Source organism: Globicephala melas, chromosome X, assembly GCF_963455315.2.
Source record: "Globicephala melas chromosome X, mGloMel1.2, whole genome shotgun sequence".
NCBI lineage: Eukaryota > Metazoa > Chordata > Mammalia > Artiodactyla > Delphinidae > Globicephala > Globicephala melas.
The window spans coordinates 70,700,700-70,725,578 of NC_083335.1; the positions used below are offsets into that span (position 1 = coordinate 70,700,700).

General features: G+C 37.3%; 1 protein-coding gene across 1 annotated transcript in view; it reads right to left on the reverse strand.

The window, feature by feature from the left end:
- Positions 1-3,078: 3,078 nt before the first annotated feature.
- The window catches only part of YIPF6 (Yip1 domain family member 6), an 87,393-nt gene continuing 65,592 nt past the window's right edge, over positions 3,079-24,879 (reverse strand). Inside the window, exons 7-8 of the mRNA XM_060291827.1 lie at positions 10,861-10,905; positions 3,079-8,360 (exon numbers count right to left, since the gene is read on the reverse strand). Of these exons, the coding sequence (XP_060147810.1) occupies positions 8,305-8,360; positions 10,861-10,905 (101 nt within the window). The 3' untranslated portion in view covers positions 3,079-8,304. The remainder of the gene's footprint in view (positions 8,361-10,860; positions 10,906-24,879) is intronic.

The window sequence follows — 24,879 nt, forward strand, 5'->3', positions numbered from 1 at the left end:
ATTTTAACAAGGTCCCCAAGTGATTCTTATGCACACTTAAGTTTGAGGAACATGGCAGTCCATCTCTCCATGGAAGGAACATGGCATTTGCTCAAATGCAAGCAAGTAGGACTTCTCGTATTCACCAAGACCTCTGTGGAAAACCATTCCATAACTTGTCTTCATCACAATCTTAAGATGTCTTTTCAACTTCTCTGTTCAAGGTGTTCTTCATAGCCCATCTACCGCCATGGTTTGCCATGCTCCAACCTGGCACTGTTAGGAACTGCCTGATAACTGCAGGGCCCAAAGGAGCACACATGCCTAGCAATCGCTATTTACATGTATCTGAACAAGCTGCCCTGGAAAGGAGTGAGCACTGGCTGAGGCATGACTCTCCAGGTCCAGGGAAGGAGAGTCTTCTAGGTTTTTCTAAGAGGATTGGCCTTCTAGAAATCCTGGGTAATAATAACAATAACCATCAGATAGTGATACTCTAAATATTCCACAACTGCTGTGGCCCAAGCTCTGACCAATCAGAATGGACCCCATACCAGTGTGAACTCACAGAATATCAGACTTGACCATGAGTGATATTTGTGGAGTAGTGAACACTGTCCTAACCCCTTTCACATATCTTCTGTTGCTTGATCTTTACAACATCCCACAAGGCAGAAGATATCTATGTTTTCTGACAAGTAAAGTAAGGCTCAGAAAGGTTATGCGACTTGCTTAAAATCACAACAGCTGAAAAATGGTGGAGCCAGAATTTGAATCCATTTGTCTGCCCCTCAATTCTTTCTTTCCCCCACCATGCCATAATTCTTCCTCCCTTCCTTGCCTGCACACATATACCTCATTCTTCTAAGGTACTTGCTCAGTTTCAAGGACAGGGCATTCACATGGTGCCTAATTGGGGGAGCTGGAGAAGGGGACAGGTAGGGCAGAAATGTCTCCTCATATCACATACCAAATGGAAGAATTGGAATATACTCTTGAGAGGAAAGAGGCTGAGCATGGTCCGTAGAACCAGAAAGGACTTAAACTCTTTTAGTGAGTCTCACCAGTGGTTTTACATCTGCGGAGCATTGAAGACTGGGCTGACTTTTGAGAGAATTGAAATTGCTTCATTCTGTGATCCTAAATTTTATATTCACTGTATTCCCTAAAGCATACCTTAATAAATATTTTATGACCAGAAAAATTTAAAAAATCATTTAGTTTAACATCTTTTCCTGTCACTCCCATTTTATAAATAAGAAAACAGTGACCCAGAGAGAACTGACCTGGCTGACAGCGCAGGTTAATGACAGAGCTAGGGCTTAAATCCAGGTCTCCTTATGGATTCGAGTCACGGCTCGCTCTATAATTCCATTCTGATCTCCTAGACATTAATTTCGCATAACAAAACAGGAGACTCCATCTATGCCATAAGAAGCACTTTTAAAAGGAGTCTCGCTCATTGCTCAGCGTTAATTGGAAAGGAATATTGCTGAAAAGGTCCTGGTAGGAGAATAAAAAGAAAGAGAAACACACTTCACAAAGCCTTCCACTTTCTAACCTTTTGGAATTTTAAATCCATTTGATCCTGCCTCATTTTTATTCCTCATCTGGAATTTTCCAAAAGGGCATTTCACATTGTAGTCAATTATGTTACTTTTAATGCCACCTTGTATAACAATCAGACAATTCCATTTTCCTTACCCGTGGAGAAATGCTGACTTTTGGACAGTTTGCAGCTTTCTTCCTTGAATTGTTTTCCATTCCACCTTTTCTATCCTCCTTTCCTCCCCAGTATGTAAGAGCCAGAACCAGGGCTGATCAAGGGAAGAGAGAGGAAAGGAGGAAAGATACAGACCCACAGCCCCAGCCTGGAGCCTTCTCATAGACCCAAGCCCCCTAATCTACGCCATAGGATAAAAATTCTCATATGGAGAGAGCAACAGGGGCTCACAGGCATCTCCAGAAAAACGTACAGTATCAATCTCCCTCTGGCTCTGGAGCCTGGAATCAGGTTCGTATGGCCTTGGAAATAATATCTGAACTCTGCCACTCACATTCAACTCTCTGAACTTCCATTTCATCATGTATAAAATAAGAGTAAAAATGTGCATGGGGTTGTCATGTTGAGACATGGCAATAGCACGTGTGAAAAGTATGTGGTGAATAGTATAAAGGAGTCACACTTCTATGAGATGCGTCACATCTCTTGGTGTATATGTGTCTCTGCTGGCAGGGAAGTGGGATGGAACTGGGTCAGGTTTAACTGAATCTCTTAGCCCTGCTCCAGGCTGACATACAAAAGGAGCAGTACCCTGAAACCTCACCTTACTGGGCTCACTGCTGCCCCTAGGGGACCACTCCTAGTCCTCTGAACCAGCCTTCCTGGGGGCTACATTTATATTTGGAGGGATGGAGGAGGGAGGGGGAGTCTGGCTATGAATCCCAGGACCCATTCTGAAACAAACACATACTGGAAAAATGGAGAGAGGCTTTCCCTTGGCTAGGTTGAGGGCAAATGACTTGTGTGAACTCTTTTAGATCTCTCTGCAGGCTTCTTGTTCCAGGAATTCCCTACTACCATTCTCCTTTCCCCCAGGTAGGCAGGAAGGAAATAGCACAACAGACAACTGTATAGAACAAAGGAGAAATTATCTAAATATTATCAGTATGTCCATGTAAAAGTTAAACTACAGATGGCAAAGTTGGGAAGAAATCTGAAATAAAAGGTAAGGGAGGATTTTTTTTAACAACTTTAATGGAGTATAATTGCTTTACAATGCTGTGTTAGTTTCTGCTTTATAACAAAGTGAATCAGTTATACATATACATATGTTCCCATATCGCTTCACTCTTGCATCTCCCTCCCTCCCACCCTCCCTACCCCACCCTTCTAGATGGTCACAAAGCACCGAGATGATCTCCCTGTGCTATGCGGCTGCTTCCCACTAGCTATCTATTTTACATTTGGTAGTGTGTATATGTCCATGCCACTCTCTCACTTTGTCCCAGCTTACCCTTCCCCCTCCCTGTATCCTCAAGTTCATTCTCCAGTAGGTCTGCATCTTTATTCTCGTCTTGCCCTTAGGTTCTTCTGACAATTTTCTTTTCTTTTCTTTTTTTTTTGTTTTAGATTCCATATATATGTGTTATCATACGGTATTTGTTTTTCTCTTTCTGACTTACTTCACTCTGTATGAGAGTCTCTAGGTCCATCCACCTCACTACAAATAACTAAGTTTCGATCTTTTTAATGGCTGAGTAACATTCCATTGTATATATATGCCACTTCTTCTTTACCCATTCATCTGTTGATGGACACTTAGGTTGCTTCTATGTCCTGGCTATTGTAAATAGAGCTCCAATGAACATTTTGGTACATGACCCTTTTTGAATTATGGTTTTCTCAGAGTATATGACCAGTGGTGGGATTGCTGGGTCATATGGTAGTTCTATTTTTAGTTTTTTAAGGAAGCTCCATACTGTTCTCCATAGTTGCTGTATCAATTTACACTCACACCAACAGTGCAAGAAGGTACCATTTTCTCCACACCCTCTCCAGCATTTACTGTTTGTAGGTTTTTTGATGATGGCCATTCTGAGCGGTGTGAGATGATATCTCCTTGTTGCTTTGATTTTAACTTCTCTAATGATTAATGATGTTGAGCATTCTTTCATGGGTTTGTTGGGCAATCTGTATATCTTCTTTGGAGAAATGTCTATTTAGGTCTTCTGCCCATATTTGGATTGGGTTGTTTGTTTTTTGAAATTGAGCTGCATGTGTTGCTTGTATTTTTTGTAGATTAATCCTGTGTCAGTTTATTCATTGGCAAATATTTTCTCGCATTCTGAGGGTTATCTTCTCGTCTTCTTTATGGTTTCCTTTGCTGTGCAAAAGTTTTTAAGTTTCCTTAGGTCCCATTTGTTTATTTCTGTTTTTATTTCCATTTCTCTAGGAGGTGGGTCAAAAAGGATCTTGCTGTGATCTATGTCATAGAGTGTTCTGCCTATGTTTTCCTCTAAGAGTTTGATGGTGTCTGGCCTTACATTTAGGTCTTTAACCCATTTTGAGTTTATTTTTGTGTATGGTGTTAGGGAGTGTGCTAATTTCATTCTTTTACATGTAGCTATCCAGCTTTTCCAGCAACACTTATTGAAGAGGCTGCCTTTTCTCCACTGCATATTCTTGCCTCCTTTGTCAAAGATAAGGTGACCATATGTGCGTGGGTTTATCTTTGAGCTTTCTATCCTGTTCCATTGATCTATCTTTCTGTTTTTGTGCCAGTACCATACTGTCTTGATTACTGTAGCTTTGTAGTATAGTCTGAAGTCAGGGAGCCTGATTCCTCCAGCTCAGTCTTTCTTTCTCAACATTGCTTTCGCCATTTGGGGTCTTTTGTGTTTCCATACAAATTGTGAAATTTTTCGTTCTAGTTCTGTGAAAAATGCCAGTAGTAGTTTGATAGGGATTGCATTGAATATGTAGATAGCTTTGGGTAGTAGAGTCATTTTCAGAATGTGGATTCTTCCAATCCAAGAACATGGTATATCTCTCCATCTATTTGTATCATCTTTAATTTCTTTCATCTTTGTCATAATTTCCTGCATACAGGTCTTTTGTCTCCTCAGGTAGGTTTATTCCTAGATATTTTATTCTTTTTGTTACAATGGTAAATGGGAGGGTTTTCTTCATTTCACTTTCAGATTTTTCATCATTACTATATAGGAATGACAGAAATTTCTGTGCATTAATTTTATATCCTGCTACTTTACCAAATTCATTGATTAGCTCTTGTAGATTTCTGTTAGCATCTTTAGGATTCTCTATGTTTAGTATCATGTCATCTGCAAACAGTGACAGCTTTGCTTCTTCTTTTCCGATTTCATTTCCTTTTATTTCCCTTTCTTCTCTGTTTGCTGTGGCTAAAACTTCCAAAACTATGTTCAATAATAGTGGTGAGTGTGGGCAACCTTGTCTTGTTCCTGATCTTAGTGGAAATGCTTTCAGTTTTTCACCATTGAGGACAATGTTGGCTGTGGGTTTGTCATATATGGCCTTTATTATGTTGAGGAAAGTTCCCTCTATGCCTAATTTCTGGAGGGATTTTATCATAAATGGGTGTCAAATATTGTTGAAAGCTTTCTCTGCATCTATTGAGATGATCGAATGATTTTTCTCCTTCAGTTTGTTAATATGGTGTATCACGTTGATTGGTTTGAATATATTAAAGAATCCTTGCATTCCTGGGATAAACCACACTTGATCATAGTGTATGATCATTTTAATGTGCTGTTGGGTTCTGTTTGCTAGTGTTTTGTTGAGTATTTTTGCATCTACGTTCATCCGTGATAATGGCCTTTAGTTTTCTTTCTTTGTGACATCTTTGCCTGGTGTTGGTGTCAGAGTGATGGTGGCCTTGTAGAATGAGTTTGGGAGTGTTCCTCCCTCTGCTATATTTTGGAAGTTTTAGAAGGATAGGTCTTAGCTCTTCTCTAAATGTTTGATAGAATTCGCCTGTGAAGCCATCTGGTCCTGGGCTTTTGTTTGTTGGAAGATTTTTAATCACAGTTTCAATTTCAGTGCTTGTGATTGGTCTGTTCATATTTACTATTTGTTCCTGGTTCAGTCTCAGAAGGTTGTGCCTTTCTAAGAATTTGTCCATTTCTTCCAGGTTGTCCATTTAATTGGGATAGCATTGCTTGTAGTAGTCTCTCATGATCCTTTGTATTTCTGCACTGTCAGCTGTTACTTCTCCTTTTTCATTTTTAATTCTATTGATTTGAGTCTTCTCCCTTTTTTTCTTCATAAGTCTGGCTAATGGTTTTTCAATTTTGTTTATCTTCTCAAAGAGCCAGCTTTTAGTTTTATTGATCTTTGTTCTCAGTTCCTTCATTACTTTTTCATTTATTTCTGACTGGATCTTTACGATTTCTTTCCTTCTGCTAACTTTGGGGTTTTTTGTTCTTGTTTCTCTGTTTGCTTTAGGTATAAGGTTAGGTTGTTTATTTGAGGAGTTTCTTGTTTCTTAAGGTAGGATTGTATTGCTATAAACTTCCCTCTTAGAACTGCTTTTGCTGCATCCCATAAGTTTTGAGTTGTGTTTTCATTGTCATTTGCTTCTAGGTATTTTTTTATTTCCTCTTTGATTTCTTCAGTGATATCTTGGTTATTAAGTAGTTTGTTGTTTGGCTTCCACGTGTTTGTATATCTTACAGATTTTTTCCTGTAATTGACATCTAGTCTCATAGTGTTGTGGTCGGAAAAGATACTTGATACAATTTCAATTTTCTTAAATTTACCAAGGCTTGATTTGTGACCCAAGATATGATCTATCCTAGAGAATGTTCCATGAGCACTTGAGAAGACTGTGTATTCTGTTGTTTTGGGATGGAATATCCCATAAATATCAATTAAGTCCATCTTGTTTAATGTATCATTTAAAGCTTGTGTTTCCTTATTTATTTTCATTTTGGATGATCTGTCCATTAGTGAAAGTGGGGTGTTAAAGTCCCCTACTATGAATGTGTTACTGTCAACTTCCCCTTTTCTGGCTGTTTGTATTTGCCTTATGTATTGAGGTGCTCCTATGTTGGGTGCATAAATATTTACAATTGTTATATCTTCTTCTGGGATTGATCCCTTGATCATTATGTAGTGTTCTTCTTTGTCTCTTGTATTACTCTTTGTTTTAAGGTCTATTTTGTCTGATATGAGAATTGCTACTCCAGCTTTCTTTGATTTCCATTTGTATGGAATATCTTTTTCCATCTCCTCACTTTCAGTCTGTGTGTGTCCCTAGGTCTGAAGTGGGCCTCTTGTAGACAGCATATATATGGGTCTTGTTTTTGTATCCATTCAGCAAGTCTACGTCTTCTGGTGGGAGCATTTAATCCATTTACATTTAAGGTAATTATCGATATGTATGTTCCTAATCCCATTTTCTTAATTGTTTTAGATTTGTTATTGCAGGTATTTTACTTCTCTTGTGTTTCCTGCCTAGAGAAGTTCTTTTAGCATTTGTTGTAAAGGCTGGTTTGGTGGTGCTGAATTCTCTTAACTTTTGCTTGTCTGTAAAGCTTTTAATTTCTCCATCAAATCTGAATGACATCCTTGCTGGGTAGAGTAATCTTGGTTGTAGGCTTTTCTCTTTCATCACTTTAAATATGTCCTGCTACTCCATTCTGGCTGCAGAGTTTCTGCTGATTGATCAGCTGCTAATCTTATGGGGATTCCCTTGTATGTTATTTGCTTCTTCTCCCTTGCTGCTTTTAATATTTGTTTTTTGTATTTAATTTTTGATAGTTTGATAAATATGTGTCTTGGTGTCTTTCTCCTTGGATTTATCCTGTATGGGACTCTCTGTGCTTCCTGGACTTGATTAACTATTTCCTTTCCCATATTAGGGAAGTTTTCAACTATAATCTCTTCGTATATTTTCTCAGTCCCTTTCTTTTTCTCTTCTTCTTCTGGGACCCCTATAATTTGAATGTTGGTGCGTTATTGTTGTCCCAGTGGTCTGTGAGACTGTCCTCAATTCTTTTCATTCCTTTTTCTTTATTCTGCTCTGCAGTAGTTATTTCCACTATTTCATCTTCCAGGTCACTTATCCATTCTTCTGCCTCATTCTGCTATTGATCCCTTCTAGAGAATTTTTAATTTCATTTATTGCGTTATCCATCTCTGTTTGTTTGCTCTTTACTTCTAGGTCCTTGTTAAATGTTTCTTCTATTTTCTCCATTCTATTTCCAAGATTTTGGATCATCTTTACTATCATTATTCTGAATTCTTTTTCAGGTAGACTGCCTATTTCCTCTTCATTTGTTAGATCTGGAGGGTTTTTGCCTTGCTCCTTCATCTGCTGTGTGTTTCTCTGTCTTCTCATTTTGCTTAAGTTACTGTGTTTGGGGTCTCCTTTTTGTAGGCTTCAGGTTCGTAGTTTCCATTGTTTTTGGTGTCTGTCCCCAGTGGCTAAGGTTATTTCAGTGGGTCGTGTAGGCTTCCTGGTGGAGGGGACTAGGGCCTGTATTCTGGTGGATGAGGCCGTATCTTGTCTTTCTGGTGGGCAGTTCCATGTCTGGTGGTGTGTTTTGAGGTGTCTGTGGCCTTATTCTGATTTTAGGCAGCCTCTCTGCTAATGGATGGGGTTGTGTTCCTGTCTTGCTAGTTGTTTGGCATAGTGTTTCCTGTACTGTAGCTTGCTGGTCATCGAGTGGAGCTGGGTCTTGGCATTGAGATTGAGATCTCTGGGAGATATTCACCGTTTGATATTATGTGGAGCTGGGAGGTCTCTTGTGGACCAGTGTACTGAACTTGGTTCTCCCACCTCAGTTGCACAGCCCTGATGCCTGGCTGGAACACCAAGAGCCTGTCCTCCACACGGCTCAGAATAAAAGGGAGAAAAGGAGGAAAGAAAGAAAGAAAGAAGAAGATAAAATAAAATAAAGTAAAATAAAATTATTAAAATAAAAAAATTATTATTAAGAAAAAATTCTTTTAAGTAATTTTAAAAATGGACAGTCAGAACCCTAGGACAAATGGTAAAAGCAAAGCTATACAGACAATGTCACACACAGATGTATACACATACACACTCACAAAAAGGGAAAAAGGGAAAAAATATATATATTGTTGCTCCCAAAGTCCACCTCCTCAGTTTGGGATGATTTGTTGTCTATTCAGGTATTCTACAGATGCAGGGTACATCAAGTTGATTGTGGAGATTTAATCCGCTCCTCCTGAGGCTGCTGGGAGAAATTTCCCTTTCTCTTCTTTTATCTCACAGCTCCTGGGTTTCAGCTTTGGATTTGGACCTGCCTCTGCCTGTAGGTCACCTGAGGGCATCTGTTCTTCGCTCAGACAGGACGGGGTTAAAGGAGCAGCTGCTTCGTGGGCTCTGGCTCACTCAGCCCTGGGGGAGGGAGGGGTATGGTTGCGGGGTGAGCCTGCGGTGGCAGGGGCTTACATGACGTTGCACCATTCTGGGGTGCACCGTGCATTCTCCCGGGGAAGTTGTTCCTGGATCATGGGACACTGGCAGTGGTGGGCTGCACAGGCTTCTGGGAGGGGTGGTGTGGATAGTGACCTGTGCTTGCACACAGGCTTCTTGGTGGCTGCAGCAGCAGCCTTAGCGTCTCATACTCATCTCTGGTGTCCGCGCTGATAGCCATGGCTCACGCCCCTCTCTGGAGCTCCTTTATATGGCACTCTTAATCCCCTCTCCTCATGCACCAGGAAACAAAGAGGCAAGAAAAATTCTCTTGTCTCTTCGGCACCTCCAGACTTTTTCCCAGACTCCCTCCCGGCCAGCTGCAGTGCAGTAGCCCCCTTCAGGCTGTGTTGATGCAGCCAACAACAGTCCTCTCCCTGGGATCCGACCGAAGCCAGAGCCTCAGCTCCCAGCCCCCGCCCGTCCCTGCGGGTGAGCAGAGAAGCCTCTCAGGCTGGTGAGTGCTGGTTGGCACTGATCCTCTGTGCAAGAATCCCTCTGCTTTTCCCTCCGCACCCCTGTTGCTGTGCTCTCCTCTGTGGCTCCGAATCTCCCCACCCCTATGCCACCAGCAGTCTCCGCCTGCGAAGGGGTTTCTAGTGTGTGGAAACCTTTCCTCCTTCACAGCTCCCTCCCACTGGTTCAGGTCCCATCCCTATTCTTTGTCTCTGTTTCTTCTCTTTTCTTTTACCCTACCCAGGTATGTGGGGAGTTTCTTGCCTTTTGGGAGGACTGAGGTCTTCTGCCAGCATTCAGTAGGTGTTCTGTAGGGGTTGTTCCACATGTAGATGTATTTCTGATGTTTTTGTGGGGAGGAAGGTGATCTCCACATCTTACTCTTCTGCCATCTTGAAGCTCCCCTCTGTCGCATTATTTTTTTCCTTTTTTTTTTGCGGTATGCGGGCCTCTCACTGTTGTGGCCTCTCCCGTTGCGGAGCACAGGCTCCGGACGCGCAGGCTCAGTGGCCATGGCTCATGGGCCTAGCTGCTCCATGGCATGTGAGATCTTCCTGGACCAGGGCACGAACCTGTGTCCCCTGCATCGGCAGGCGGACTCTCAACCACTTTGCCACCAGGGAAGCTCCCTGTCTGTCACATTTTAACTTGCCCTATTGCCATACCCCCTTCCTAGTTCCACAGTAGCGTGAAAACCAACAGCCTGTTATCACAGTGAAACCAGAAGCCTGGCAGCCAATGGAAGGGGCAGAACAGAGTTGGAGCTCTAGTCTCTACAGGAGTAACATTTTTGTATACTATTAAAGTTAAGTAGCTATTAACCTGTAATACATTGTTTTAAGGTAAGATGGAACTATAATCCCCAGGGGAAAAAAGTAAGAAAATAGCCCAAAACTATAGTAAAAGTGATTACAAAGGAATTAAAATAGTACACTGAAAAATATATATTTAATATAAAAGAAGACAGTAATGGAAGACTAGATCCACAAAAACACACACAAGACACATAAGAAAAAAATTGCAAAATGACAGATGTAAATCCTACCTTATCCATATTTACATTGAATGCAAATGATTAAAACACTTCAATCAAAGGCAGAGATTACTGAATGGATAAAGAGAAACATAATGCAACTATGTGCTGTTTATAAGAGATATATTCTTTGTCCAAAAACACAAATAAGTTGAGAGTAAAGTGATGAAAAAGATACACCATACAAAGAGCAAGCAAAAGAGAGCTGGAGTGGCTATGTTAATATCAAACAAACTAGAGGAGAGAAAAATTGTTACTAAAGACAAATATTTTATAATGATAAAAAAAGAGTTAATCTATCAAGAAGATATAATTATTATAAACATATATGCACTAAAAATGATGTCCCAAAAATACATGAAGCAAAAACTGATAGAATTGAAGAAATAGACATTTCAACAATACCTGTTGGAGATTTCAATGATCCACTTGCAATTCCATATAGAACAACTAGAAAGAAGAGCAACAAGACCATAGAAGACTTGAATAATACTATATGCCAGCTATACATCTTACAGAACACTCCATAGAGCAACAGAAGAATACAGGTTTATCTCAAGTGCACATGGAACATTCACCAGGATAGATCATAATGTTATGGTATAAAAAGTCTCAATAAATTTAAAAGTATAGAAATCATACATAGCATATTCTATAACCACAATAGAATGAAATTTACAGAAAGAACTTTGGGAAACACATAAATATGTGCAAATTAAGTAACATGGTTCCAAATAACCAATGTACCAAAGAATAAATCATAAGAGAAATGAGAAAAAATCTTTGAGATGCATGAAAAAAAAAGGACAAAACCTATAAGATATCCTCTCTGGGGTTTCTTTTACAAGGACACTAATAGCATTATTGAGGGCTCCACCCTCATGATCTAATCACCTCCCAAAGGTCCCACATGCTAAATACCATCACACTGACAGTTAGGATTTCAACATATACATTTTGAGAGGACAGAAATATTCAGTCTATAGCACAAAATGAAGCTAAAGCAGTGCTTAGAGGGAAATTTTTAGCTATACAAATCTATATTAAAAAAAATAAAGAACGCAAATCAATAAACTAAATTTCCACCTTAGGAAACTGGAGAAAGAAGAGCAAACTAACCCCTGCCCAACAGAGGAAGAAAATAATAAAGATTAGATAGGAAATAAATGTTATAGAGAATAGAAAAACAATAGAAAAATATCAGTAAATCCTAAAGTTGGTCCTTTACAAACACCAAAAGTATTGACAGACATTTTACTAGACAGACGAGAGAGAGAGAGAGAGAGAAACTAAAATTATTCGAATCCGACATGAAAGAGGGGACGTTACTACCAGTGTTACACAAATAAAAAGGATTATAAGGGAATACTATGAACAACTGTATGCCCAAAAAATACATAACTTAGATGAAATAGACAAATTTCTACAAAGACACAAACTACCAAAAACAACTGAAGAATAAATAGAAAATCTGAACAGAACTATAACAAAGTGATTGAGTTAGTAATGAAAAAAAAAAACCTGGCTATGGATGGAATTTTGTCTTCTCAAAATTCATATGTTGAAGCCCTAACCTCCAGTGTAACTATATTTGGAGATAGGCTTCTTAGGAGGTAATTAAGTTCAAATGAGGTCATAAGAGAAGGGTCATAATCTGATGGGTTTGGTAGCTTTATAAGAAGAGAAAGAGAGAGTGAGAACTCTCTCTCTCTCTCTCTCTCTCTCTCTCTCTCTCTCTCTCTATTTCTCATATTCCCCATAAACACACACACACACACACACACACACACACACACACACACACACACCGAGGAAAGGCCATTTGAGCACTTAGCAAGAAGGTGGCCATCTATATGCCAGGAAGAGAACTCTCACCAGAACCTCACCATGTTGGCACCCTGACCTCAGACTTCCAGTTTCCAGAAGCATAAGAAAATTAATTTCTGTTGCTTAAACCAGTCTACAGTATTTTGTCATGGCAGCCCAAGCAGATTAAGACATGAAGACACATCATAGTTAAACTTCTGAAAATTAAAGACAAAGAAAAATCTTGGTAGCAGGGGGAGAGAAATGACACCTTACCTGTAAAAGGAAAATGATTGGAATGGCAACAGATTTCTCATTAGAAATCTTGGAAACCAGAATTAAGTCGGGTAACATTTTTCAAGTGTTGAAGGAAAAGTACTGGCAAACATAAATTCTATCTGCAGCAAAACTATCCTTCAGGAATGAAGGGGAAATTAAGATAGTCTCAGATTATGGAAAACTAAGAGAATATTCACCAGGAAACTTACCCTTAAAGAATTGCTAGAGACAGTTTTCTAAACAAAAAGGATATGATAAATGAAGAAATCTTGGAATATCAGGAAGGAAGATAGAAGAAATGGGAAAGTGAAAATATGGATATATATGATAGAATTTTCTTTTCCTCTTGTGTTTTCTAATGTGGGATTGATGGTTGAATTGTGTTTAATGACTGAATGTTTCATGATTTAATGATTTGGTGAGGTTCTCAATATATGTAAGGAAATATTTAAGACAAGTATAATATAAATGAGGGAGGGTAAAGAGATTTAAAGGGACTTCATTATAATTGGTATAATGTCAACACCAAAAGCCTGTGCTAACTTAAATATATACAGTGTAATATACAGAGCCAGCACTAAAAATGTCTATACAAAAGTATACATTCAAAAACACTAAAGATAAATGGAATTCTAGAAAATATTACTTAATGATTAAGAAGCCAAGAAAAAGAAAACACTATAATAAAAAACAGGGGAAGCAAACAAAATAAAAAATAAAATAAAATAGTAAAATTTAAAAAATAGTACTGAGAGACCTTCAATATGGTGGAGGAGTAAGACGTGGAGATTGCCTTTCTCCCCACAAATACATCAAAAATACATCTACACGTGGAACAACCCCTACAAAACACCTACTGAATTCTGTCAGAAGACCTCAGAAACTCTCAAGACTTCCCAGAGTCTGAGCTGGCCCCACAGAGCCAACAGCAGGTCCAGAGACCTACCTAGAAGTATCAGAGGACTTCCTGGGTAGGCAAGGATTGGCTGTGGCTCACTGTGGGGGCAAGGACACTGACAGCAGAGGTAACAGGAAAATATTATTATTATTACTACTTTTTTAAAATTTTGTTCTGTTCTTTTTTTATTATGCTTTTAATTTTTTATTTACTTTTTCTTTTCTTTTTTATGCTTTTATGTTTAATATATTTTTATTTTCTTCTTATTTCTACTGGACTTTTTTGTTATATTGTTTTTTCCTTGTTTTTTTCTTTGTTTTGCTTTGCTTTTATCTTATTTTTAACTATATTCTATATTTTTCTATTTTTACTTTTGTTGTTTTGTATTTTTTCTTTTGTTTTCATCTTTCTTTTGTCTTTACATGTTTTTGTTGATCATTTTTGTGTGTTTGTTTTATGCTTTCTGTTTGCCTTTTTTCTAGTTTGCTTCTGCATTTGATTTGGTTTTGGTTTTATGTTTTTGTTAGTGTAGTTTTTAGTGTTAGTTTTATTTTGGGGGGTTGTTTATTGGTTTTGTTGCCCTCCTCTTTTTTGTTTTCTCTTCTTTTTTCTTTCTGTGAGTGTGTGTGTTTCTCTGTGTGATTTGTCTGTTTAGTTTTGCTTTTACCATTCGTCTTGGGGATGTGTCTGTTCGTTTTTCTTGTTTCTCTTTTTTTCTTCCTTTTCTTCCATGCTGGGAGGCTTGCAGGGTCTTGGTGCTCCAGCTGGGGGTCAGCCCTGAGTCTCCAAGGTGGGAGAACTGAGTCCAGAACATTGGACCACCAGAAAACTCCCAGCCCCACAGAATATTAATTGGCAAGAGCTCTGCCAGAGGTCCCCATCTCAACACTAAGACCCTCCTCCACCCAATGACCAACAAGTTCTAGTTCTGACACCTCACACCAAACAACTAGCAAGACAGGAAAACAACCCCACCCATTAGCAAACAGGCTGCCTAAAGCCATACTAAGCTCACAGACACGCCAAGACACACCACCGAACACAGCCCTGCCCATCAAAGGGACAAGATCCAGCTCCACCCACCAGAACACAGGAACAAGTCCCCCCCATGAGGAAGCCTACACAAGCCATTGGACCAACCTCACCCACTGGGGGCAGACACCAGAAGTAAGAGGAACTATGACTCTGACTCAAAGGAAACCCCAAACACACTAAGTTAAACAAAATGAGAAGACAGAGAAATATGCAGCAGATGAAGGAGCAGGGTAAAAACCCTCCAGACCAAACAAAGGAAGAGGAAGTATGCAGTCTACCTGAAAAAGAATTCAGAGTAATGTTAGTAAAGATTGTCCAAAAATCTCAGAAACAGAATGGAGAAAATACAAGAAACAATTAACAAGAACCTAGAAGAACTAAAGAGCAAACAAACAGTGATGAACAACATAATAAATGAAATTTTAAAATACTCTAGAAGGAATCAATAGCAGAATAACTGAGGCAGAAGAACGGATCAGTGATCTGGAAGATAAACAGCGAAAATAACTTAACTTCCAAGGAGCAGAATAGGAAAAAAGAATGAAAAGAATTGAGGACAGTCTCAGAGACTCTGGGACAACATTAAACACACCAACATTCGAATTATAGGAGTCCCAGAAGAAGAGAAAAAGAAAGGGTCAGAGAAAATATTTGAAGAGATTATAGTCGAAAACTTCCTTAACATGGGAAAGGATATAGTCACTCAAGTCCAGGAAGTGCAGAGAGTCCCATACAGGATAAACCCAAGGAGAAGCACGCCAAGACACATATTAATCAAACTATCAAAAATTAAATACAGGGGATGGAGTCAAGATGGCAGACTGGAAGGATGCAGAGTTCTCATCTCCACACAACTAGGACACCTACCAGGCACTGGTGGGGGACCACAGACATCTAAGGGAACGGGAGGAACACCAGCAACTGGTTGTTTCAATTATATTTTTATTTTTCATAATATATGTTTTATCATTCTAATTTTATTTTGTTTTTTTATTCTTAGTTATTGTATACCTCCTTTTTATTCTTTTCTTTTGCTGTGCCGCATGGCTTATGGGATCTTGGTTCCCAGGCCAGGTTTTGGGCCTGAGTTCCTGTGGTGGGAGAGCTGAGTCCAAAGCACTGAAGTAACAAACAACCTCAGACCCCAGGGAATATTAATTGGAGTGAGGCCTCCCAGAGGTACTCATCACGGCACCAAGACCCAGCTCTACAAAACTGCCTGCAAACTCCAGGGCTGGATGCCTCAGGCCAAACAACCAGTATGACAGGAATACACCTCCACCCATAAAAAACAATGAGACGACAAAAATATATGTTACAGGGCTTCCCTGGTGGTGCAGTGGCTGAGAGTCTGCCTGCTGATGCAGGGGACACGGGTTTGTGCACTGATCCAGGAAGATTCCACATGCCATGGAGCGGCTAAGCCCGTGAGCCATGCCCGATGAGCCTGCATGTCCAGAGCCTGTGTTCCTCAATGGGAGAGGCCACAACAGTGAGAGGCCCGCATACAAAAGAAAAGAAGCATATATATATATGCTTATATATATATGTTATGTTATATATATATGTTATATGTTATATATATATAACATATATATATATATATATATGTTACATACAAAGGAGTGGGGTAAAATCCTAAAAAGCAAAATAAATGAAATTTTAAAAAATTTTTTAAAAAAAGCAAAATAAATGAAGAGAAAATAGGCAGTCTACCTGAAAAGGAATTCAGATTAAAGATAGTAAAGATGATCCAAAATCTTGGAAACAGAATGGAGAAAATACAAGAAATGTTTAACAAGGACCTAGAAGAACTAAAGAGCAAACAGTGAAGAACAACATAATAACTGAAATTAAAAATACTCTAGAAGGAATCAATAGCAGAATAACTGAGGCAGAAAAATGAATAAGTGAGCTGGAAGAGAGAATGGTGGAAATAACTGCCACAGAGCAGAATGAAGAAAAAAGAATAAAAAGAATTGAGGACAGTCTCAGAGACATCTGTAACATTAAACGTATGAAAATTCAAATTATAGATGTCCCAGAAGAAGAATAAAAAGAGAAAGTGTCTGAGAAAATATTTGAAGAGGTTATAGTCAAAAATTTCCCTAACCTGGGAAAGAAGATAGCCACCCAATTCCAGGAAGTGCAGAGAGTCCCATACAGCATAAACCTTAGGAGAAACACACAAAGACACACATTAATCAGACTAACAAAAATTAAAATCAATGGAAAAATATTAAAAGCAGCAAGGGAAAAGCAACAAATAACATACAAGGGAATCCCCATAAGGTCATCAGCTGATTTCTCAGCAGAATTCTGCAGGCCAGAAGGCAGTGGCAGGATATATTTAACGTGATGAAAGGGAAAATCCTACAACAAAAATCAGTATACCCAGCAAGGATCTCAATCAGATTCGACTGAGAAATCAAAAGCTCTACAGAAAAGCAAAAGCTAAGACAATTCAGCACCAACAAACCACCTTGAATGTAAATGAGTTAAGTGCTCCAAGCAAAAGACGCAGACTGGCTGAATGGATACAAAAACAAGACCCATATATACGTTGTGTGCAAGAAACCCACTTCAAACCTAGGAACCCATAGAGACTGAAAATGAGGGGATGGAAATAGATATTTCATGCAAATGGAAATCACAAGAAAGCTGGAGTATCAATACTCATATTGCAGAAAATAGACTTTAAAATAAAGACGGTTACAAGAGACAAGGAAGGACACTACATAATGATCAAGGCATCAATCCAAAAAGAAAACATAACAATGATAAATATTTATGTACCCAACATAGGAGCACCTCAATACATAAGGCAAATGCTAACGACAATAAAAGGGGAAATTGACAGTAACACAATAGTAAAGGGGGATTTTAACACCCCACTTACACAAATGGACAGATAATTCAGACAGAAAATAAATAAACCCAAGCTTTAAATGACACAATAGACAAGACAGACTTAACTGACATTTATAGGACATTCCATCCAAAAACATCAGACTGTATTTTCTTCTCAAGTGCACATGGAACATTCTCCAGGACAGATCACAGCTTTGGTCACATATCAAGTCTTGATAAATTTAAGAAAATTGAAATCATATCAAGCATCTTTTCTGACCACAATGCTATGAGACTAGATATCAATTACAGGAAAAAAAACTACAAACACATGGAGGCTAAATGATATGCTACTAAATAACCAAGAGATCACTGAAGAAATCAAAGAGGAAATCAAAAAATACCTAGAGAAAAATACCAATGAAAACACGACGAGCCAAAACCTATGGGGTGCAGCAAAAGCAGTTCTATAAGGTATGTTAATAGCAATACAATCCTACTGAAAGAAACAAGAAAAATCTAAAATAAACAATCTAAACTTCTTTCCCTAGGAACTAGAGAAAGAAGAAAAAACTTAAATTTAGTACAAGGAAAGAAATCATAAAGATCAGAGAAGAAATAAATGAAATAGAAACAAAGAAAACAATAGAAGGATCAATAAAACTAAAACTGGTTCTTTGAGAAGATGAAGAAAATTGATAAACCTTTAGCCAGACTCATCAAGAAAAAGGGGGGGGGGACTCAAATCAATAAAATTACAAATGAAAAAGGAGAAATTAAAACTGACACTGCAGAAATACAAAACATCATAAGACACTACTACAATCAACTATATGCCAATAAAATGGACAACATGGAAGAAATGGGTAAATTCTTAGAAATGTATGACCTTCCAAGACTGAACCAGGAAGAAATAGAAAATACAAACAGATGAATCATAGGTAATGAAATTGGAAGTGTGATTTAAAATCTTCCAAAAAACAAAAGTGCAGGACCAGATGACTTCACAGGTGAATTCTAGCAAACATTTAGAGAAGAGCTAACACCCATCCTTCTCAAACTGTTCCAAAAAATTGCAAAGGAAGGACACTTCCAAACTCTTTCTCTGAGGCCACCATCACGCAGATACCAAAATCAGACAAAGGTATTACAAAAAAAAGAAAAAAAACAGACCAATATCACTGATGAATATAGATGCAAAAATCTTCAACAAAATACTAGCAAACAGAACCCAACAACACATTAAAAGGATCATACACAATAATCAAATGGGATTTATCCCAGGGATGCAAGGATTCTTCAATATACACTAATCAATCAATGTGATACACTATATTAAAAAATTGAAGAATAAAATCCATATAATCATCTCAATAGTTGCATAAAAACTTTTGACAAAATTAAACACCCATTTATGATAAAAAGTCTCCAGAATGTGGGCATAGAGGGAACCAACCTCAACATAATAAAGGCCATGTATGACACACCCACAGCAAACATCATTCTCAATGTTGAAAAACTGAAAGCATTTCCTCTAAGATCAGGAACAGGACAAGGATGTCCACTCTCACCACTACTATTCAACATAGTTTTGGAAGTCCTAGCCATGCAGTCAGAGCAAAAAAAGAAATAAAAGGAATATAAATTGGAAAAGAAGAAGTAAAACTGTCACTGTTTGCAGACGACATGATATTACACATAGAAAATCCTTAAGATGTCACCAGAAAAGTATTAGCGCTAATCAATGAATTTGGTGACGTTGCAGGATACAAAATTAATGCACAGAAATCTCTTGCATGCCTATACACTAACAACAGAAGATCAGAAAGAGAAATTAAGGAAACAATCCATTCACCATTGCAACAAAGAGAATAAAAATCCAAGGAATAAACCTACCTAAGGAGGTAAAATAGCTGTACTCAGAAAACTATAAGATACTGATGAAAGAAATCAAAGATGACACAAACAGATGGAGAGATATACCATGTTCTTGGATTGGAAGAATAAACATGTGAAAATAACTCTACTACCCAAAGCAATCTACAGATTCAATGCAATCCGTATCAAATTACCAATGGCATTTTTCACAGAACTAGAACCAAAAAATCTTAAAATTTGTATGGAGACATAAAAGACCCCAAATAGCCAAAGCAATCTTGAGGGGAAATAAATGGAGTTGGATGAATCAGATTACCTGACTTCAGACTATACTACAAAGCTACAGTAATCAAGACAGTATGGTACTAGCACAAGAACAGAAATATAGATCTATGGAATAGGATAGAAAGCCCAGACATAAACCCACACACCTATGGTCAACTAATCTATGACAAAGGAGGCAAGGATATACAATGGAGAAAAGACACTCTCTTCAATAAGTGGTGCCAGGAAAACTGGACAGCTACATGGAAAAGAATGAAATTAGAACACTCCCTAACACCATACACAAAAATAAACTCAAAATGGATTAAAGACCTAAATGTAAGACCAAATACTATAAAACTCTTTGAGGGAAACACAGGAAGAACACTCTTTCATGTAAATCACAGCAAGATCTTTTTTGACCCACCTCCTAGAGTAATGGAAATAAAAACAAAAATAAACAAATGGGACCTAATGAAACTTTTACACAGCAAAGGAAACTATAAACAAAATGAAAAGACAACCCTCAGAATGGGAGAAAATATTTGCAAATTAATCAATGGACAAAGAATTAATCTGCAAAATATATAAACAGCTCATGCAGCTGAATATTAAAAAGAGAAACAACAGAATCAAAAAATGAGCAAAAGACCTAAATAGACATTTCTCCAAAGAAGACATACAGTTGGCCAAGAGGAACATGAAAATCTACTCAACATCACTAATTATTAGAGGAATGCAAGTCAAAACTACAATGAGGTATCACCCCACATTGGTTAGAATGGGCATCATCAGAAAATCTACGAACAGCAAATGCTGGAGAGGGCGTGGAGAAAAGGGAACCCTCTTGCACTGTTGGTGGGAATGTAAATTGATACAGCCACTATGCAGAACAGTATGGAGGTTCCTTAAAAAACTACAAATAGAACTACCATAGGACCCAGCAATCCCACTACTGGGCATATACCCTTAGAAAACCATAATTCAAAAAGAGTCATGTACCAATATGTTCATTGCAGCTCTATTTACAATAGCCAGGACATGGAAGCAACCTAAGTGTCCATCAACAGATGAATGGATAAAGAAGATGTGGCACATATATACAATGGAATATTACTCAGCCATAAAAAGAAAGGAAATTGAGTTATTTGTAGTGAGGTGGATGGACCTAGAGTCTGTCATACAGAGTGAAGTAAGTCAGAAAGAGAAAAACAAATACCGTATGCTAACACATATATATGGAATCTAAGGAAAAAAAAACCGGTAATGAAGAACTTAGGGGTAAGACAGGAATAATGACCCATACCTACTAGAGAATGGACTTGAGGATATGGAGAGGGGGAAGTGTAAGCTGTGACAAAGTGAGAGAGTGGCATGGACATATATACACTACCAAATGTAAAATAGATAGCTAGTGGGAAGTAGCTGCATAGCACAGGGAGATCAGCTCGGTGGTTTGTGGCCACCTAGAGGGGTAGGATAGGGAGGGTGGGAGGGAGGGAGATGCAAGAGGGAAGAGATATGGGAACATATGTATATGTATAACTGATTCACTTTGTTATAAAGTAGAAACTAACACACCATTGTAAAGCAATTATACTCCAATAAAGACGTTAAAAAAAACTTTAATCTTTGAAAAGAAAAAAAAAAGATGTGGTCCATATATACAATGGAATATTACTCAGCCATAAAAAGGAACGAAATTGGGTCATTTGTAGAGGCTTGGGTGGATCTAGAGAGTGTCATACAGAGTGAAGTAAGTCAAAAAGGGAAAAACAAATATCGTATATTAATGCATACATGTGGAATCTAGAAAAACGGTACAGATGAACCAGTTTGCTAGGCAACAATAGAGACATAGATGTAGAGAACAAACGTGTGGACACTGAGGGGGGAAAGGGGGAGAGGGATGAATTGGGAGATTGGGATTGACATATATACACTAATGTGTATGAAATAAATAACTAATGAGGTCCTGCTATATAGCACACAGGGAACTCAACTTCACTGTACAGTAGAAACTAAAACAACATTGTAAAACAACTATACCCCAATTTAAAAATATAAAAATAAAAAAAATAAATGAATAATATAAAAAATAATACTAAGCCCTAACATATCACTAATTGCATTGAATGTAACTGTTGTAAATACCCCAACTAAAAGACAGAGATTGGCAGAGTGAATTATATATGATTCAACATTATGGTGCCTACAGGAAACTCACTTCAGGTACAATCCATAGGTATGTTGAATGTGAATTGATGGGAAAAGATATACTATGGAAACAACTGAAAGGAAGCAGGAGTGACTATATTAATTAAAGATAAATTAAGGACCTACTATATAGCACAAGGAGCTATACTCAATATTTTATAATAACCGGTAAGGGAAAAGAATTTGTAAAAGAATATGTATATGTATAACTGAATCACTGTTCTGTACACCTGAAATGAATACAGCATTGTAAATCAACTCTACTTCAATAAAAAAAGATAAAGTAGACTTGAGCACAATAAAATTACTAGAGATAGAGAGCAACATTACATATGATGAAAGGGTTGATTCACTGAGAAGATATAACAATCCTAAATGTGTATGCACCAAACAACAGAGCTGAAAAACATTTAAAACATTCAAACTAAAAAAGTCATTAACAGACTGATGACAGGAAAATCTCCACTCACTTAGAAACTGAAAAACACCCTTCTAAATAGTCAATAGGTCAAAGAGTATGTCTCAAAGGAAATAAATATATTTTGAACCGAATAAAAATGAAAATACAGCACTAAAGTTTGTGGGACCCAACTCAGTCAGTCTTGGAAAATTCATAACACTTAATGTTTATATTAGAAAAGAGGAAAAGTCTCACATAAATCTACACTAATCTACACTATTCCTTCAAGAAATTAGAAGTGAAAAATAATTCCAAAGCAGAGCAAAGTAAGGAAATAATAAAGAGTATAAATCAATGAAAGTGAAAACAGAAAAACAATAGGGAAAATTAATAAAACCAAGAGCTGATTTTTTAAAATGTCCAATAAAATTACCAATCCTTTGGCAAGACTGACAAAGAAAAAAGAAAGAGAAAACAAATTACCAGTATCAGGAATGGAACAGAGGGTATTACTACAAACCCTGTGGGCATCAAAAGGATTATAAAACAATACTACAAACAACTCTACACACATCAATTTGACAACTTAGGTGAAATTGACCACGTTCTTGGAAAAGAAATTACTCCAACTCACCTAATATGAAACAGATAATTTGAATCACTCTATAACTATTAAAGTAACTGAATTCATAATTTTAAAATTCCCCAAAATAAAATATTCAAGTCTAGATTAACTTGAGAATTATACCAAGCATTTAAAGAATTAACAATTCTACACAACATCTTCCAGTAAATAGAAGAATTAACAATTCTACACAACATCTTCCAGTAAATAGAAAACACTTCTTAACTCATTTTATGAGGGCAGTATTACCCTGAATACAAAACCAGACAAAGTACAAAAAAAGAAAACTATCGACCAATATTTCTCATAAATACAGACACAAAAATCCTTAATAACATATTAGCAAATAGAATTCAGCAATATATAAAAGAGATTATGCACCATGACTATGTGAGATTTAATTAAGGACCACAGGGATACAAGACTGGTTCAATATTTGAAAATCAAATAATTTAATTCACCTTTTAACAGGCTAAAGAAGAAAAATCACAGGATCACAACAGTTGATGCATAAAAATCATTTAACAAAATTCAACATCTATTCATGATTTTTTTTAAAAAAAGCTCTCAGAAAAATAGGAATAGAGGGCAACTTCCTCAATTTGATACAGATCATCTACAAAAAACCTATAGCTAACATTATACTTAATGATGAGAGCTTAAATGTTATCCTTCTAAGACCAGGGAAACTCTTACCACTTATTCAACATAGTTCTAGAAGTCCTAGCATTAAGGCAAGAAAGAAATAAAAGGCATATGGATTACAAAGGAGAAATTAAACTGCCTCTATTTTCAGATGGCATGATTGTCTACACAGAAAATCTCAAGGTATCTAAAAAATAATCCTAGAACTAATGAGTGAGTTCAGCATGGTCATAGGACATAAGATAAACATAAAAATCAGTTATGCATCTATATACTAGCAATGAACATGTGGAATCCAAAACCAAAAAATACAATACCATTTACAATTACTCAAATATGAAATACATAAGTGTAAATCCAACAATGCGTGCCTTTTGTATAAGGCTTTTTTTTCCCCATTCATCGTATTTTACAGATTTATCCATGTTACATGCATAATTTTATTCCATTTTGTTGCTGAATAGTGTGTTATTGTATATCACAGTTTGTTTATCAGTTCTCATGTTACAGACATCCGGATTATTTCCAGATTGGAGCTATATGAATAAAGCTGATGTGAGTATTCATGTTCATGTCATTGTGTGGATATATATTTAAATTCTTCTTGAGTATATACTTAGACGTGGAATTGCTGTGTCATAGGGAATGCATATGTTTAACTCTAAAAGAACTGCCAAACTGTGTTTAAAGTGGTTGTATCATTTTCACTACCCGTTTATAAGATTTACAGTTGCTCTGCATCCTTCAAAAGATTTGGTATTGCAGTGTTTTTAATATTAACTATTCTGGATGGTATGTAAAAGTATCTCATTGGATTTTTTCTAACTGAGATATAATTGACATAATATAAAATTCACAATTTTAAAGTTTGTACTTCAGTGATTTTTAGTATATTCATTATGTGCAACTACCATCACCACCATATATACACGGAACATTTCTTTTACCCCATACGTATTAGCAACTAGTCCCAATTACCCCTCCCTACATCCCTTGGAAACCATTAACCTATGCTCTGTCTCTATGGATTTGCCTATTCTGAACACTTCATATGAATGGATCACATAATATGTGGCCTTTTTATCTGGCTTCATTTACTTGGCATAATGTTTTCAAGGTTCATCCGTGTTGCAGCATGTAACAATACTTCATTTCTTTTTACGGATGAATAACATTCCATTATATGGATTTACCACATTTTGTTTATTCATTCATCGGTTCATGGACTTTTCAATTGTTTCCACTTTTTGGCAGTTATTAATATTGCTGTTATGAACATTTGAGTAAGTTTTTTGTTTGAACATATGTTTTAAATTCTCTTCATATATATCTAGGCATGGAATTGTTGGGTCATGATGTAATTCTGTGTTTAATTTTGAGGAATTGTCAAACTGTTTTACACAGTGACTACACTATTTTATATTCTTTCCAGCAATGTATGAGGGCTCCAATTTCTCAGCATCTTTTCCAACGCTTGTTATTGTCTTTATTTTTGATAATAGCTATCCTAATAGATGTGAAGTGGTA